At 42.1% G+C, this 18,003-nt stretch overlaps 3 protein-coding genes across 9 annotated transcripts; 2 read left to right on the top strand and 1 right to left on the bottom strand.

Annotated features, from left to right (window-relative positions):
* Positions 1 to 920: 920 nt before the first annotated feature.
* Hob (bridge-like lipid transfer protein family member hobbit) lies at positions 921 to 12,331 on the top strand. 6 transcript variants are annotated; one of them, XM_076826573.1, is made up of 17 exons: positions 921 to 1,062; positions 1,171 to 1,310; positions 1,381 to 1,507; positions 1,587 to 1,778; positions 2,806 to 3,057; positions 3,277 to 3,444; positions 3,526 to 3,738; positions 3,819 to 4,086; positions 4,170 to 4,413; positions 5,492 to 5,622; positions 5,708 to 6,037; positions 6,139 to 6,632; positions 6,706 to 8,800; positions 9,551 to 9,795; positions 9,892 to 10,948; positions 11,025 to 11,242; positions 11,336 to 12,331. In XM_076826573.1, exons 2-17 carry the CDS (start codon positions 1,252 to 1,254, stop codon positions 11,618 to 11,620), a joined length of 6,378 nt encoding a protein of 2,125 aa, XP_076682688.1. In that variant the 5' UTR covers positions 921 to 1,062; positions 1,171 to 1,251; the 3' UTR covers positions 11,621 to 12,331. The 6 variants fall into 6 exon arrangements, with proteins under 6 accessions (XP_076682688.1, XP_076682736.1, XP_076682727.1 ...); XM_076826621.1 differs by lacking the exon at positions 921 to 1,062 and having other exon boundaries at positions 1,070 to 1,310; positions 4,188 to 4,413; positions 5,504 to 5,622; positions 5,708 to 6,028; XM_076826612.1 differs by lacking the exon at positions 921 to 1,062 and having other exon boundaries at positions 1,070 to 1,310; positions 4,188 to 4,413; positions 5,504 to 5,622.
* On the bottom strand, positions 11,182 to 13,915 carry LOC143376392 (sesquipedalian-1). 2 transcript variants are annotated; one of them, XM_076826668.1, is made up of 4 exons: positions 13,703 to 13,833; positions 13,473 to 13,601; positions 12,723 to 13,384; positions 11,182 to 11,859 (listed from the first exon to the last, which is right to left on the bottom strand). In XM_076826668.1, the coding sequence occupies exons 2-3, from the start codon at positions 13,587 to 13,589 to the stop codon at positions 13,028 to 13,030; spliced, it is 474 nt and encodes a 157-aa protein (XP_076682783.1). In that variant the 5' UTR covers positions 13,590 to 13,601; positions 13,703 to 13,833; the 3' UTR covers positions 11,182 to 11,859; positions 12,723 to 13,027. The 2 variants fall into 2 exon arrangements, with proteins under 2 accessions (XP_076682783.1, XP_076682775.1); XM_076826660.1 differs by having other exon boundaries at positions 13,473 to 13,915.
* A 422-nt stretch (positions 13,916 to 14,337) lies between these two features.
* Positions 14,338 to 17,570, top strand: LOC143376383 (corepressor interacting with RBPJ 1). The gene is made up of 6 exons (XM_076826648.1): positions 14,338 to 14,475; positions 14,553 to 14,647; positions 15,484 to 15,734; positions 16,538 to 16,664; positions 16,767 to 16,898; positions 16,980 to 17,570. Exons 1-6 carry the CDS (start codon positions 14,404 to 14,406, stop codon positions 17,506 to 17,508), a joined length of 1,206 nt encoding a protein of 401 aa, XP_076682763.1. The 5' UTR covers positions 14,338 to 14,403; the 3' UTR covers positions 17,509 to 17,570.
* The last annotated feature ends 433 nt before the right edge of the window (positions 17,571 to 18,003 follow it).

Genomic DNA, 18,003 nt, shown 5'->3' with positions numbered 1-18,003 from the left:
TAAGTACCTTCGTCGGTATACCTTATACCGCCGTCTTTCACTTCCTTATCAACAGTGAACGGCGGAAAATACAGGAATGATCAAACTATTTCGCGGAGGGGGAATAACCAAACAACGCGAAGGTGGGAAACGAACGGCGCCACCGTCAAGCCAAGCCAAGCCAAGGCAAGTGACGCCACCATGGACCTATTCTATTCGTAGGTCCATGGTCCAGAGCCACGCGCGCCGTCCTGCGGGCCGCCTAGGCGCCTTCTTTAGTAAATCCGACTATAATTGACTTACTCCTTTCGTCAAGATATCATAAAATGAAATATTAGCATTTCCAACCTTCTCACTCTTCTACCTTGCTACTTCTTGCTCACATTCATATAAAAGTAAAATGAGGGGCTAGATGTACAAAAAAATTTCAGTCTGTTTCATTTATTATAAATCATCAGTTGATGAACAAATAATATAAACTAATGAACAATGATGTACAAACGATACACAAACGATTGCATAAAAGAGAAACTGATATATTTTCACTGATATATTTTCAGGATATAAGGTGTGCTCTTGCGCACCCTTTTCAAATTAGCCAATAACGTGCTCTTCCCAAGATCCTTCATATTGGATTGTCAGCCAATAGGATAGAATGAATTTGTCAACATTTCGATATGCGCCGTGCACTTGCATATGCATTCATATGCATACATATTTTAATATGGCGGAAATTGGGACTGCGCAGTAAAAGACGAAAATGAGCCGCTCAGCGAGCACACCTTATATCCTTACATCATGTATTTTCCATTGAGGGGTCAACTTTGCGGAGGTCCCATACGTATATGCAGTTATGTATGTCCATCGTCGACTATGCTCATATAATGGACTGATAATAAACTAATGTAGCGTTAACAATTCTAGCGTTGACGCCACGCAATTCAATGCGATTCACGCTTCGCGAGAGATCGTGCCTGTGAACTGCGAGAGGTTGTCGGAAACGTACGAATCGATATATCGACATGATCGATAAGAAAACAACATTCAACAAATCGTACATCATAGATACGTAAATAGATAATGGTAGATAATAATACACAGTGTTCATCAGCTGTCGGTCGACTCAGGTCGATCGCCGATGCATCGGCGGTTTCGCTGTCGCGAATTTATTCTTTTCTTCAATTGTTTTAGGTAAAAGAACCAACCATTTTCATAGTTCGAATTTGTGTTGAAGTGTATTTGTACTCCAGTTGCGCTATGTAATTTGTAAAAATGACTGGGTTATTCGCCTGTTGCATAGTCTGCTTCGTTCTCTATTGTAGTTTCACCTGGTAAGGTTAGAGATAGTAGAAAATCACAACATTATCTGACGCACTATATTATCTATAATTTGTTCATCAGGGTGATACCAAGGCTCGTGGCATGGCTAGTGAAGAGGCGATACAAAATTTATTTACGAGTCGGACATATATCGCTGCCATATTTTATACTACGAGACGTAAACGTTTCTAAAAATGGTTTCACATTGGTAAGTAGATTGATGATATTCGTGAGCTGTCGTTAGAAAAATCTCTGAACTGATTATCACCAGTTTCAATCGGTTTCAGCAAGTCGAGGAGATTAGTATACGTAGCAGTCTGTTTAGCAGCGACGTAGCGAAACTTCTGGCGGTAATCATGAAAGACGTCAGGATTAATAAAGATGTTCCTGTTAAACCTGTTTGTACAACGAAGAAGCCTTCGAGGCCAATGGACCTCAGGAACAAGAAGATTCCGCCAATAATTATAACGTTTGTACAGGTATGTGTGTTCATTGATCGTACATAGCGATCTCACAAGGGGGCCTTCAGGACTGGTAAACTCAGAAATTGTTTATACTCAGTGTACGCGATGGTCTTCACTCGGATTTTAAGTTCCCAAAGCAGTAAGGTAGGCTTCCCCTCCAAATTCAAGAAAATCGACTTTGAAAAATGTGTTCACTTGTTTACATTTGATAGAAAACAGACCACTGTTGGTACTATTTTTTTTTTTTTTTTTTTTTTAGTACCTATAGGTGGCTTTTATTTACTCTTGGTAAAAAATTTTTTCAAGATTTTCTTTGGGGCTAATAAAAAGTGTTCTAGAAACATTTAAACTTTCAAAAATTGAGGAATTTTTTATTTATTAAGGCGAACAAAAAAATGGAATTTTTATTTTCGAGGACTATTTTTTAAACATTTAAGGGGGAGGGCATATATAGCGAAATATTGTCGCACGAGAAAAAGTAATACAACATAAAAGATGCTCCTTGTCCAGATCTACAACTTCTGTTTGACAAATTTTTTTATTCAATCAATAACTTGGGGGATATTATAAATAATGATTTAACTGTTTAAGGGCCCAGAGGCACCCAGTCCCGTTATCCGATCGAGCTAAAACTTTACACGGATTTTTTTTTAATTATTTGGAACTATTCTGGAGGGTGCCTCGAAGAAAATCTTGAAAAAATTTTTTACCAAGAGTAAATAAAAGCCACCTATAGGTACTCAAAAAAAAAAAAAAAAAATAGCAACAGTGGTCTGTTTTGTATCAAATGTAAACAAGTGAACACGACATTTTTCAAAGTCGATTTTCTCGAATTTGGAGGGGAAGCTTACCTTACTGCTTTGGGAACTTAAAATCCGAGTGAAGACCATCGCGTACACTGAGTATAAACAATTTCTGAGTTTACCAGTCCTGAAGGTCCCCTTGTCAGATATATTATATGATACTAATTACAGCAATGTTTCACGCATTAATCAATTTCTAATCGAGTTATGTTAACGGGGATGTTTGAAAACTTTTCTAGTTCATGGCTGTGCACGTAGAAAATTTGAGCCTGCTGGTTTTGGGTAACGGTTGGCTGGCTAACGGAAGTGCGGAGAGCCTCAGTTTGGACGGCAGCGTGGTCCATGGAGCTCGTACTCTCTTAGCGTCTGCTGCTGTTATAGGGGGAGCGATGAAATTGTTACGCCACGCTTCGGACGCGTGTTTGTCTCAGATATCCTTCGCTGGGACCGCGGAAGCAACTTTAAAAGCGCAGGGAGAGCTGTCCGTAGAGGTGAGCAGTTAGTTATGCATGCGCCGTACAAGTTATTCGTTTCTACGCGCAAATCACAAGGGCCATAGAGTAAGGCGATAAATATTACACGGCGATCAAATGATGTAGCTCAATGCTTTGAACGGTAGCTATTTGTGTTTAGCGCACTTAACGGACGATCCTGAACAGCTGCCCTTTGAAATGGGAATGAATTGGAATCAAGCAGGATCTAATTTATAGAAATTGTACATCGGAATAACGCAGACAGAGGGTTCCGGAGGAGCAGGTCTCGTCACTTTCTTCAAAGACAGAAGTTCGTTGACCGCTGAATCTTCGTGTCCGGCTACGGATGCACCTGCCGACTCTTGCGACGATCTATTTGTTCGGTTAGCACCGATTATACCAAAGGTAAAGTTTCCTAGCGACCGGTGATTTTATATGTGAGGTGATGTAAGCACGAGCTGAAATGTACAAGAGAAATGTCTGCAGGATTTCACACTGAAAGTCGGCAATTCGTCGATAATCACGGGCAGGGAAGATGGGATGGTACTTGGTTTGGAGGGTACAATGAAGGGTCTCCAAGTTACCACGAAATTCCAAGCATGTGGCCCTCAATTGAATCTTACTTTAAACTTGGATGGGTTGTTGGTCCGTAGCAAGCTTCCTGTCCTGACGCTACGATCTTTATTAGTGAAGTCAAAGGTATTAACGTACAAGTTAGTTACTGGGCCGGGTTAACGAATTCGATTTATTTACGCAACATGTACATATTACTTGGGCAGGTGGAGCAGAATGTTTTGCAAATCGCGACGCAAATCAATAGCCTTTCCATCATTTACGACCACAAAGACTGGGAGACGATATTATGCAGTACCGATCAAGATGTTTCTAGACCCGTGGGCAACGTGACGTTGAAGAATAATTTACCGTGGCTAGATGTACGAGTAAACACCGAACTTTACGATTCATCCCTGAGCGTCAAGTTACTGAACGTCGATGAAGTTTCATGCAGCGTGGCTCATATGAAGTTCTCTCTAAATACACTTACCGGTACGTGAGGCTGCGACGCGTTGCGTCCTTCCATCGAGTATCTCGATACAAGGGAGGATTAGTAGTAAACGACTGCCAAATAGTTATTCCATTTTTCACAGACACGACGGTCGATGGCTGGAGTACGGAATTGGTAGTGGAATCTCTGTGTTGCGCTTTGAACGGGTCCAATACTGTTACCTCGGAAACATCTCACCGATGGGGAACACCTCTGTCCATTGGAGTTTTATTAGCTACAACGCGCACCAATGCCATAGGAATCGCTGTTGACGCCCTCGTAACCGAATGGAGTTTGGAACTCGCTAGATTCCTTGAAGAGGCGTACAAGTAAGACGCGACTACTAGTATTGTAGTCAGTGGCGGATTTCACGGGCGACCGATGAGTAGTTGCCGTCTGGGCCTTTACCCGGAAGGCCCTCAGGGCCCCATCCTTAAAAAGGAATTATGATTCTATCCAAACACTATATTTCCTTCTGGACTACTACACTTAGCACGGTTTTAGTAAACTTCTTGAAACTTCTTCATTTTCCCGAAAAATGGGCCCCTCAGAATGTTTGCCACCTGGGCTTTTTTCCTTAAATCCGTCACTGATTCTAGTACAAGTAATATTACCTTAAGCCTTAAGGGGTTATACCTAGTCAGGAGGCCGAAAAAAGGTGAATGTTTGTGAATTTTTTTTTAAAAAGCGGAGGCATATATTTTTACAGAACTTTCTGCACTTAAAAGAGCAACATTTAAAGAACACTTGATATTTTTTTGTAGGAAAATATTTACATTTATAATAAAATTACAAGCGACATCCAAGAAGCCTTTTTAAAAAGTTGTTTTGGGGTGATCTAAAATCAAACAGCAAAAAAGATTTCGTTAGTATATTAATGTATCCTCTGATTCGCGGAGGGAATTTCCGAAATATTAATTTAAAACAAAATAGCGACCATTTAAAGTTGAAGTCCTGATTTTTAAATCAAATCTTTTCGCGCAAAAGTCAGGTCTTCAACTTTAAATGGTCGCCAGTTTGTTTTAAATTAATATTTCGGAAATTCCCTCCGCGAATCAGAGGATACATTAATATACTAACGAAATCGTTTTTGTTTTTTGATTTTAGATAATCTGGTTCCGAATGGCAGTGCTCACCCCAAAACAATTTTTTGAAAAGGCTTCTCGGATGTCGCTTGTAATTTTATTATAAACGTTAATATTTTTCTACAGAAAAATTACTAAGTGTTCTTTAAATGTTGCTCTTTTAAGTGCAAAAAGTTCTGTGAAAACATATACTTCCGCTTTTTCAAAAAAAATTCACAAACATTCGCCTCTTTTCGGCCTCCTGACTAGGGGTAACCCCTTAAATAAACGTACCCAATATGTACAGTACAGTGGGGCTTCTCATTGTAGAAATTTACGTTAGATTGTACCGTAGATGCTGCGAAAGGTACAAAAAAACCGAGGCAATGAAGGAAGCCAAAGACTCGGACAGTGTCGTTCAATTAAATCTGAAGATAACGAACTGCAATGTGTTCTTCATCGCGGAAAATAATCGTACGTATATGCTCTAAAGCCCAGTTACACGTGGTTGAATATATACCGAGTCTAGCAGCTTAATAATTTCTGTTTCAATTTTTAGTGTCCGTTATGATGCGTTTGGACACCGCGAGCTTAGAACATAATGCGAAACGGCTGGTTGCCGTGGCGGAAGGTGTAAGTGCGATAACTTTGAACAAGAACGAACCTATCGTTTGTCAACACGCACAGGGATTGGCTCGTCCGTTTCTCGCTATAAGAAAATGCAAAGGTGCCGTGACTAGCGAAACGATAAATATCAGTCTAGATGGTACCAATTTGGCGTGGAGTCCAAACTTGCACCTTCGGCTTTTGCATCTCTGGCTTGAGTCTGCAGATTTTCGATCCATTTTAAGCCGGGATGCATCGTCGATCGCCGCTCAAGGTACTGCAGGTGTAGTAATGTATACATATGTAATAACATATGTACGAGTAATATGTAAAGGAACGTGTACATGCATCGATACATATTTACATTTTACTTTTTGTTCACAGACGGAAATGTTGCGAAGCAGAAACGGCTGTTGGATATACTGGCGACTGGGGGTATCAGTCTGTCTATAGATATATCTCCGAAACACTTTTTGGAGCTGTCATCGGATCAGTTACGATGGTCGCAGGGTGAATGGCGGTTGAATTACGTTCGAGCTACTCTAGACATGGCTGACATAATCGTGATCGAAGGTTTCGAATTAGTTAAAATCCCGGATAACGAGGAGCTGCGGATTGAAAGACAAAGTAACGATGGTTTCGTCCTGGATTGGAACGAAAGTTGGGCGGTGAACATCGAGTCGGTGAAGGCTTGCTTCCCGTACGAGCATCAGTTCACGGACGCGATACAGAACGAGCTTTTTAGTATAAGAAAGTGGCTGAAGGAAATTCATTCTGCTTCTTCTTCCGCCTCTTCTTCCTCTTCATCCTGTTCTACTTCTTCTTCTTCTTCGAGTAGCGGAAAAGGAAAGCCTTTACCGTGCGACTTGGTTATAAAGGTAAGGTAAAGCTAATCCCAACGTAATTAATGTGGTCTGTATTTAGTATCGTAATCATTTATCCGAATTACAGATCAAGGAGTGGGTATTCGAGGTAAGCGACGATCCGTTCGAAGTACGGTTACGAGACAATTACGAGTTATTGGAGGATGAGTATAAAGAGAGCTTAAAACGACAGGCGATGCTGGACGCGAAAGTGCAAGAGCTTTGCCGAGCTCATTTGTTACTGCCCCAGGGTAAAGTGGAGGAACTGTACGCCAGCTTGAACAAGAAGAACGCTGAGATTTACGTGCAAAGGTGGAAGCAGATGCAACGCGCTGGCCCGGCAAGAACGCGACTGTTCGCGTGGACGATGCTGGATCTGGAGATACTGGCTTTGGCCGATCCGTCGGTCGATGGAGCGGAGAACGCGACAAGGGCTGTCAGGGAAATGGACTCGGAGACGCCTTGGCCCGAGGACGGTCTCGAGTTCAGCGCGCTCTGGGTCAGAGGGATCAGCCTGAAATGCGCCGAATGGAAGTTACAGTTGCGAGACTTTCCACAACCGTTACTGCTGGTGGAAAGCTTGAGCGTGTGGGGCAGGCTAGCCGGCGCGGAAGCTCTGGCGCCGCCGAGAGCCAGGCGAACCGTCAGGATCGAGATCGGAGCGCCCTGGGACGACATCGTGGTGGAAAGGGGAATGACATCGTTGAAATACTATCACGATCTGAATTGGGACATCGATAAATTCCGGTACGCGTTCGGCCCGTGCTGGGAGCCGGTGATAGCGCAATGCAACCTCAGCTTCGAGAAGATAATCCATCCGTCGCGAGATCCGAGCCCTCCGTTACCGTTTTGGGACAAGATGCGACTGGCGTTGCACGGACGACTGACGCTCTGCGTGAAACAGCTGACGGTGTTGCTGCACGGTTCCCTGGATCCATACAACACCACTGAAGAGATGGAGCTGACGTGGACGGGGCTGGAGCTGGATTGGACGCAGGGCAGAATCATCGTAAAGGGGGATCTAGATGTTTACGTTCGGACGGCGAGTAAATACGACGATTGCAAGTTACTGCATCTACCGAACGTCCGTTTGAGCATGAAATTGGCGTGGGTGTGCCTGGGCGATCCTAGGGACCACCACGCGGCGATACCCTGCGCTCCGGACAGGCTGCCGGAGTATTCGAGTAACCAAGAGCACGATTCCTTCCGGGCGTTCCGCTCGCAGAATTTGAACGTCAGCCTGTCGCTGGAAACTAAGCCGAACGGATCGCCGACCATGACGAGTGCGCCGACCGCCTTGCTTTACGGGAGCACTCTGAGATGGTTCGAGAACTTGAAGTTCATTCTGTCCGGCGCTACGAGGCCGACGAGGAAAGGGCCGTTGTTCAAGAACATCAGGCCCAGGAAGAAGCAGCTGAGCCGGCATTACAAGAAAGTCAGATTGACCCTGGCGTTCCATCAATTTCACGTCAGCTATTGGATGTCGTTCGCCATGCAGCGCGGCTTCGAGGTGACCGGTGGAAGGGTGGTCTGCAGCTGCGAGCACAATCTGTCGTTGCACCCGATCGACGATGGCTTGATACATCGGCCGAGGGCGGCCTGGTCGGTGATTTATATGAACTGCGAATTGAGCGACGCGGAGATTTGGCTGAAGAGCGCTCTTCAGGAGGACAAGGAGACCGCTTCGCTGAGGCAACCGGTCGAGAAGTGTTACTGCTTGAGCGTAGCGCGTGTCAGTTACGGCAGGGAGGCGATGGTAGCGGGGGTAAGCGGCGGTGACACCCCTACTCATAGGCTGGTGGTGCACGATTTGAAAGGAGCTTGGACGAAAACCAATAGAGACGTGGCGTTCGCGCTCTTTGACTCTTTCATCAAGACTCAACAACTCAAGAAGAATCTCTCGACCGCGGCGCTTAAAGGTTTTCACAGGGAAAGCTCCGCGACGCGGCACAAGAATCGAACGAGGTCCGCCGAGGTGCAAAACGCCCCGACGCAAATGAGCTCGTCGTCCGCAGCGAAACCGCAACAGGGTGAAGCGGTCGGGATGCTACAGAGGCTGATAGCCGAGGCTGCGAACAAACCGGTGGCTTTTAGCGACGATCTCTCTGTGCAAACCAGAGGTCAACAGCTACGTGGACTGGCGGCTTGCCACCAGGACGACGTTTTGCATAAAAATTGGCTAAGTATGACGATATAATACTACGTATTCACGTACAGACAGGGCTTGAAACGGTCCTGAAAATAACTGTTTAAAACTGTTATATAAAGGTTCTGATTAAAACGATTATGGAGAACCTTTATTCCAAATAACTGTTATGAAGAACCAAAATTTACAACTATTATCTGTTTCAATTACGCTTCCTATTTCCCTCCTCATATCGGTTCCATAACAGTTATTTTTTTGGTTCTGTATCGGTTCCGAAACTGTTCCAGAATCAATTCTTGTATGTGCATATTTCTACAAAATCTGTATAGAGACAGGAGAAACTTGTAACTTCCTATTCTGAATAATATAGTCTGTGTGAATGTACATAATATGTAGCTGATTTATTTATTACAACGCTTTATTAGAAATCAATGATACGTATGAATGTTTCTCCTTTTTCGATAAGGATTTTGTGGAAAATATGCACATATACAGTAATCTGCAGCTACAATAATTAATGATATCAATTAGCGAAAAGTCGATACAAGAATTGATTCTAGAACCGTTTCAGAACCGATATAGAACCGAAAAAATAACCATTATGGAACTGACATGAAGAGGGAAATAGGAACCGTAACCGAAACAGATAATAGTTGGAAATTTCGATTCTTCATAACCGTTTGGAGAACCGAAATCGATATTACAACAGTTTTCAAGCCCTGCGTACAGGCGTGTAGAAAGGCTACTTACCTGTTAATGAATGTATACCTATTATCATGTGTTTTAGTTGCGTTGGTAAACAGTCAAGTATTACTGAAAGGTATCGAGACGCGAGGCTACGTGATCCTGTCCGCTGCGAAGGCTGAAATATTACAGAGAATCCATCAACCGGTATGGAAGGAAAGAACTTTGGCGTCGAAGACAACGTGGGTTGGGTCGTTGGAATGTATGCAGTATTATGCCACTGTCAGTGCAAACATCGACGAGAATATCGACGATAACATAATGTGGTTGACGTTGGACAATATACAAGTGAGTATCGGCATGTGTATTGTACAATAGGCAAGTACATAGGTAAAGTAAAGAAAATACTAACTTAAGGGGTTGTGATGGTATCGTCCTTGAAAGGAGAAAGATTCGACGGTGATAGCTGGCTTGCCCGACGTACCGGCGCTGGTAGGTTCCGGTCAAAGCGTTGGCGGTGTGGTCAGCGAAACAGTCGGTGGCGGCGGTGGACCTCAGCACCAGCTACAACGAATCGTCTCGAGGTGCAAGTGCGAATTCTTCTATGTCGGTTATGGACAGGCGCTGGACGTTGGATCGGTGGATCAAGTTCCACCGCCTCCAAGGGAAGAAGTCAGTCCGTGGGAAAGGAAGGAACTGTCGGCGGCCGACGCGTTCACGTTGATGCACCACGACTTGGATGTCTGCACGAATTCTTTGCAGTATGCGATGATCTTGGATATCGTGAATAATCTGCTGCTTTACGTAGAGCCGAGGAGAAAGGAGGCGTCGGAGCGGTTGCAGAGAATGAGATTCCAGCTGCAGCTTCACTCGGTCGAGGATCAAAAGCGACCGATTCAGCAATTGCAGAACACTGTGCGCGGATTGGTGGCGAAATTAAGGAGATTGGAGCGCGAGACGTATTTGGTACAGAAAGCTCTCGCGGAGGAATCTAGCCCCGAGTTGCTGGCCGAGATGGAACGGCTGGAGGCAAGAGTGTTCGAGTGCAAGGAACAACTCGGTGCGAAAGCGGAAGAGCTCGACGTGATGTTGAGCTGTTATAAAGAAACCACCGCACCCGCTACGGCTTCTACCACGTTGAAGGATAAACCAGCGGCGGTCGCGAGGGTGGCCGAAATCTGCTTCAAACACGCCCAGTGGAGGTTAACGGACGCGGACGGTCAATTGGGGATCGCCGACCTTATCTTGACGAATTTCTTGTACACGAAAACCAGCAAGACCGACGACTCGGTCGAGCATCTTCTTGAATTAGGATACGTCAGGATGACCAATCTACTACCGAATCAGATCTATACCGAAGTGTTGACACCCACGGAATTGCAGAGCAACATGCCCGTCGACAGGCAGAGAGCTCTTCGAGTCTTCTGCAGGGAAAAGGCGCCAGTTGCCGGGATATCTGTGAAAGAACACTTCGAGATCAACGTGGTTCCTCTGACGATAGGTAAAATGATATTAAGTCACCTACCGTGTCCCAAAATCATATTTCAATCATCACCACTCATCGTACTTTCATCTAGGTCTGACCAAGAAGTTTTTCAATACCATGCTCAAGTTCTGCTTCCCCGAGAGAGATCCGGAAGGGATAGAAGAGCCACCAGCGCCGCAACGGGATTCCTCGTTTTACGTGCCGATCGAAAGAAGAGACGATGTGGAGAAAATGAAAGAAAGGGCAGATAAAAATAAACTCTTTATATACATTAAAATACCAGAAGTACCGGTTCGTGTATCTTACAAGGTGAATATCTCTCCAGATAACTCCCTAAATATTAATTATTCTCTTGTACATTCTAATTACCGATTTACTGAATCCTCTGCTTCGCGATTACAGGGGAATAAGGAGAAAAATCTGGAGGACGTCCGCGACTTCGCTCTGGTAATACCTACGTTGGAATACCATAACGTTACGTGGACGTGGCTCGATCTCCTTTTGGCGATGAAAAGCGATTCTAGACGCGTTATACTGAGTCAGGCTATTAAGCAGAAATTACAAATCAAGCCGAGAGGCCCGCAGGAGGAATCTGCCCCTCAAGAAGAAGACAAAGCGCGACTTTTGTTAGGTGCTAGGCATCTACCGGGTGACGCGAGGAAGAAGGGTGTATTTAAATTTAAGTAGTCTATTATTTCTCTGCTTCGACGTATAATATTTATGCCAGGGGAGAACCCTACACTGTATACTGTATATCGTTTACGCGCTTCTCTTCTCTTCTAGGTTTTCTATTTATATGTATTGTACAATCAAATTTAGCTTGTATAATAAACGAACGATGATAAACGTCACGTGCTTCATTTCAAAGTCAATTCCATCTTATCAGACTAATTCTGTTTTTAATATATCTACATAAAAAACTACGCCTATTAGAGCTGTTTCGAGACTCGAAACAGTCGAGTAGCTTGAAGTTCGAACCGAATATAAATTAAGTTAGATGTATAATATGAGATGTATAGATATGAAAATCATATGAAATAATCTAAAATGCTCGTTTTTTTTCAAGAGGTAGTACTAATAAGAAGTAACACGTGTAGTTTGATATTTCGGAGGGTCCCAATGGAGTATGGATATATATTGAAGGTAATTCCTTATGTTTGTATTCCTAACAAGATGAATACCTTATTTAGAAGCTTGTACCGAGGTGTATACGAATTAAATTATGGGTCAAAATGGACCCCGCATTCAATGTCTTGTTAAAATATCCACCAGGCAAGGGTTAAATTACTTCATATGATTTTCATACCTATACATCTCATATTATACATCTAACGTAATTTATATTCGGTGCCTACAAAACGTTCCAGCTACATCAAGCTGTCACACTGCACCATACAGTCGACTACCTAAAATATATTCGGGCGGCTCGAAACATTCGAGTTACCCGAAATATACGGGCTGCTCGAAAAAATCAAGCTACTCAAAACGCATTCGAGCTGCTCGAAAAAATCAAGCTACCCGAAACCGTTCGGGTCTCGGCTCGGCTCGATTGTTTCCAGTCTCGAAACAGCTCTAAAGGCTGATTCAGACATATCGAATAACTTAGTCGAGTAGCGTGTAATTTAGTACTTTTTCGTGCGTGAACATCAAAATTTAGTCAAGTAGTTTAGTAAAGCAATGGTAAATTACTAAATTACTCGCTACTCGACTAAATTACTCGACGTGTCTGAATCAGCCTTTACTCGCTACTCGACTAAATTACTCGACGTGTCTGTTCCAGCCTTACCGCTTATCCGTCTACCTTTATGCGTATGTGTAGGTGCGTATATATTCAAACATATCCTAATCCTCCGACGAAATCCGACAGTAGCTTGTTCGCAAACGCATTCCGCGTCATAGAAAATCACAAGATATTTATACTGCGCTCGCAATGTTCTAAAGTACTTTATGTCCCGATTACAAGTATCGCTGTTACAAAAATAAATGATACGTTCTAAAACTGCTTAATAAGTACCAGATTGTATTACCTATTTATCATATTATATCGATCGTATTTATCTATATAAATATGTACAATTTGTACACGTAGAGGCGTTAGAGCGTAATCAAGGGAGCCTCTGCGTTTTTCCTCGCGTGCCTCCACTCGTTTAAATCCGCCAGGATTCTCCTACCGTACATGGTGTGGAGCTCTCGAAACGTTACCCTGGCCCTTGGAACGTTCTCTGTTCTGCCAGGGGCGGATCTGACGCTCTGCGAGCGCTGATGAGATTCCGGTCTGTTGAACGGGTTGTGTCGCTGGCGCGGGGGAGCTTTCGGAGATTCTGCGGGAGCTATCACCACCGTGGTTTCTTCTTCCGCTGCGTCCAATTGTCTTTGTAATTCTGCCACCATTAGCTTCATGTAATCGTAACTCGCACATGCTAGAGCCTTCATCCATTGCTCCATAGATTCCTGAATGTTAATGTGCGTACGTATATTTCCGCTAATCCAACGCGAAATGCAACGTTCAGCGATGGGGAATTAAAGGAATACTTTTTACCTGAGATTCCGCAGCCAGAGCATAGTTTCTGTTATTCGGGCCATGGAATACGATTTGGAAGCCAAACTGTTCCTCGTCCTCTGCCAATTCGATAGTGCAACCTTCGAGGACTATCATACCTACTGGCTCCTTATCGCCACGTCGATCAAAATAAAACAATATATTTCCTTTGAGAACGAACCATCTTCGCTGATATCCACGGTTCAGCTCGCCGCGTTTATTCAACCAACCTTCGCGATCGACGGGCGTTGCCGAAGTCGCAAACGCAACCATGTTTTTCTCGTTTATTTTCATTGCATTTGGAATTCTATTCAATTCTGTTTTCTAGCAGACGATTCCAACGACTTCCCGCAGTTGCGATGCAAACGACTGATTCCGCGAAACGCTTTCGCTTTTACTTCTTAACACTCTGACGAGTATTCTTCGAAAGAAAAGAAAGAAAAAAAACAGAAAAATGTTTATTCCCCTTTTTATTACTTTGCGCCGCAAAGTGGATTCACCTTGTTTGTCAAAATGACAGTGATCGATGTGTTTCAAGTAACGCACAGGGAAAATCTATAATTGAAAGTATTTTATGTGTATGCGAGTAAATATGTATGTACGCGCATATGTATGTACGTACTATTAATCAGTCTCTTTTTCATAGAGCGTATACTTTCTCCATCGTATTCATATTCTCCTTTTTGGTGGTGGTTATTACGACGTTACAATGACGTGTTTAAAGTGTTTAAACATTCAAGAGAATTTGACGTAAAGTCCTTTCTGTTGTTTTCTAGGTGAACTAACCTTTCTTGACAGCCGAAGAATTTTAATGGAGTAAGTAGTGGTCAAGTGGCAGTCAGTAGCAAGTACGTGGTAAACATCGTACGCCAAGCTGTACACGAAGATATTAATCGAACGTCAATTCCGCGGTCTGTTTCCGTAATTCAAAATGGGAAAGGGATTCAACAATTATATGTGCAAAAAGTTCTTCCACCCAGCATCCAGGGACAACTTGAAACGAGTATGTCTCTTCCGTTGCGTATCTTTTCAGGTTATTCGTGTTTCGTATAACGATTCGATTAATTGCTTTCTCGTCAGGTATGGATGGCTGAACAGCAAGCTGAAGCTTATAAGAAGAAACAAGAAGAATTACGTGTTCAGTATGAGAAGGAACAAGATCTTCATAATAACAAGTGAGTCGAGCGATCTCTTCTCTACGTATAGTAACTCAAGGGGGTAGGTTACCCTCAACAGGCCAAAATCAGGCCCTTTTTCAAACGCATATTCTGAAGTAATAAATGAATATAGAGACAATTTTTGTTATATTCTTTAATCGTCATTTCGTTGACTTTAATATACATAAAGAAATTTTTAAATATATTTACAGAAAAAAAGTTATAAATATAAATGTGAGAGCATGTACGCGATGCACCGTCTGATGGTGAACATGATTCCGGACAGGTGAATTACCTAAAACACAAATTAAAGGCATTTTTATAATTTGTAAGACAGTCTCCATCCTGTGCAGGAAGCAAAATTTTGATAAACAAATTAATATAATTTTTGTTGATGTTTCTGATTTTATCCTTTGTTTGTAGGAAAAATATTTTTTATCTTTTTTTTCCAAGTTTTTATTGGAAATGTGCTCTCAATACATGGAGGGGAATAGTTTCCTGTAGCTCTCTGTAAATTTTCATTCAAATCGTTCGAGCGGTTTTCGAGATTTTATGTTCCCCGTTTTGGAAAACGTAGTTTCTGGGAAATCGCGTTTAAAGTTGAATATGGTCATCTGATCTCATGTGCAGGCTCGTACATTTTTTACTGTAATTCCTTCAATTTTTGGAATTTTGGGGCCCAGTTTCGCTTAAAATACATAGAAAAGATGTAGCTAGCGGGTTGTGCAAACATCATAAAAACCAATTTTCAAAAATTTTGAGGGTAACCAACCCCCTTAAAGGTCTGAGATACCCACCTTAAGGTGTTCTCGTCTTTCCTTGCCTTCCTAAATCTTGGTCTTAATTTTTCGCAGAGCTTTACTGAGCAAAGAAAGCAAGGATAAGCTGAGCGTGAATTTTATGTACGAGCCACCACCCGGAGCGAAGAAAGAACGCGAGAAAGAGGATAACGAGCCAGAGTATAAGTTTGAATGGCAACGCAAGTATAACGCACCGAGAGAAAGTTACTGTAAGGGCGACAGTGAAATTAGAGATCAACCCTTTGGTATTCAAGTACGCAATGTACGTTGCATTAAGTGCCATAAATGGGGACACATAAACACAGGTTTGTAGGATAATTGTGAGGTATTTAAGGGGTCATTCTGGTAATCACATCGCAAAATTCGGCAACATTCAGGCTTTTTTTTCTCAGTGAATACAACGAATAACAATGTCAAACTTTTTTCTCATTTATTAAGCTACTTGTAATGTATACGGAACAATTTTTTAAATACACTTTTAATTGTGTTTTTTCAATGTTATCTGAAGTTAAAAATCGCGCCTTTGAAAAGACGGCGGGAGTGATTTCAGCTCACAGACCCATCTAAAACAAAAAAACTAAACTGATTCTTAATCATTATGAGTACCGCTATCGCGGGTGCCAGAATTAACCACGTAAGTCAAAATTCGACAAAATTGTGCGCATTCAAACTTCAAGTTTCGAAATTTTTCATTCTTACTTGAAGTTTGAATACGCACAATTTTGTTAATTTTTTACTTACGTGGTTAATTCTGGCACCCGCGATAGCGGTACTCATGATGATTAAGAATCAGTTTGGTTTTTTTATTTCAGATGAGTCTGTGAGCTGAAATCACTCCCGCCGTCTTTTCAAAGGCGCGATTTTAAACTCCAGATGATATTGAAAAAACACAATTAAAAGTGTATTTAAACAATTGTTCCGTATATACTATAAGTAGCTTAATAAATGAGAAAAAAGTTTGACATTGTTATTCATTGTATTCACTGAGAAAAAACCCCTGAATGTTGCCGAATTTTGCGGCGTGATTACCAGAATGACCCCTTAAATGAACAGTGTTGGAATACGGAGAATGCAAAATTACAGCGATAGATTTGTGTCGCATTTGCAGATAAAGAGTGCCCTCTATACAGTCAAGCAATGAGTGTAGTAATGGCAAGTAATTCACAAACTCCGTCCGCTCCGGATGCTTTAATGCTAGTTCAACAAATGAGAGAAGACGGTTTGGCACTGAAAAAGTGAGTTTTACCTTTTTCGAAACTAAAATTCCTTCCAATTACCACGAATCTTATGTAAATAGGTTTCTACTTTCTAACATACCCTGCCTTATTTATTCACAGATCCGCACTCAGCGCTCAACAACACTTACGGGTCCCGGAGCACGAGCATCTTATGGTTTCAGACGATGAAGAACAGTCGGAAATGACGTTCTTAAAAACCCTTTCCAAGAAGGAGAAGAAAAAGTTACTAAAGTGAGCAGCTTGTCTCGTAAATATTTCTAACAATACCTAATTGCCTCGCGAGTAAGTTAATTTGAGGAACATTAATTGCAGGAAATTACAACAACTTGAAAAAGAAACTAAAAAGGCCGAGAAAAGGAAGCCGAAGAAGCAAAAAGTTAAACACAAGGAGAGCAATACCTATGTAGATAGAGATAGTGATGATAGTGACAGCAGCAATAGTAGTGACAACAGCATTAAGGGTAGTAGCAGCAGTAGCAGCAGCAACAGTAGCAGTAGCGATAGCAGCAGTAGTACAAACAGCATAAATCACAAAGCTTCTAATCGTTACATATCGAAAGAGTCCAGGAGGAAACGAAAGAAGAAAGAGAAATCAAATTCTGCTTTGAATGACGATGCCACGAGTCACCGTCGGAGAAAGGGAAAAGCTAAAAGAAGTATTCGAAAGGAAGAGAGTAAATTTAAATACAAGAGCGAACATAAATACAAAAAATCGCATCGCAAAGATTTGAAAAAGAGCAGAAACAGAGATTCCACTAATGATAAAAAGAGAAGAATCGCAGAGCTCGACGAGGATAGAAATGGTGAGAGGCAAGATAGAAAGAGGATAAGACGATCTTAAAGTTAATCGTATTTTGTTACACGTTTAAGGTGTACAATAAATATAAACTACATTTATATCTCTCTCTGCGTACATGTGTTTTCTACCCATACAGAATCACAAACCACTAAATGCACTAAATGCTGATAAGTGAAATAGGGTACATGTACCTTTGGGGGTAGTACCTGCAATCAGAATTGGGCATTATTTGAATAAATTTTTATTCCGAATAAAAAATTATTCGTTATTCTCGAATAACTTCGTTTTATTCGAGATCATTCGAATAAAAATTTATTCGAGATCATTCGAATAAAAACTTATTCGAATAATGCCCAACTCCGCCTACAATGCAATGCGAATAACGGTATTAGTTCTATTAAACTGTATAATACACCTCAAATATACAACTAAATTTATTTAAATTTGTCTTCCAACAAATTTGCATCTTCTGCAGTGTTTATTCCCGACAAATATTTTATGCGAAAAGCATCTACTCGAAGGAAACATTTTGCGTTT

The sequence above is a fragment of the Andrena cerasifolii genome, chromosome 1, assembly GCF_050908995.1.
Source record: "Andrena cerasifolii isolate SP2316 chromosome 1, iyAndCera1_principal, whole genome shotgun sequence".
Lineage (NCBI taxonomy): Eukaryota > Metazoa > Arthropoda > Insecta > Hymenoptera > Andrenidae > Andrena > Andrena cerasifolii.
Note: the sequence above shows the minus strand (reverse complement) of the source record. Positions and strands in the feature narration are given on the sequence as shown.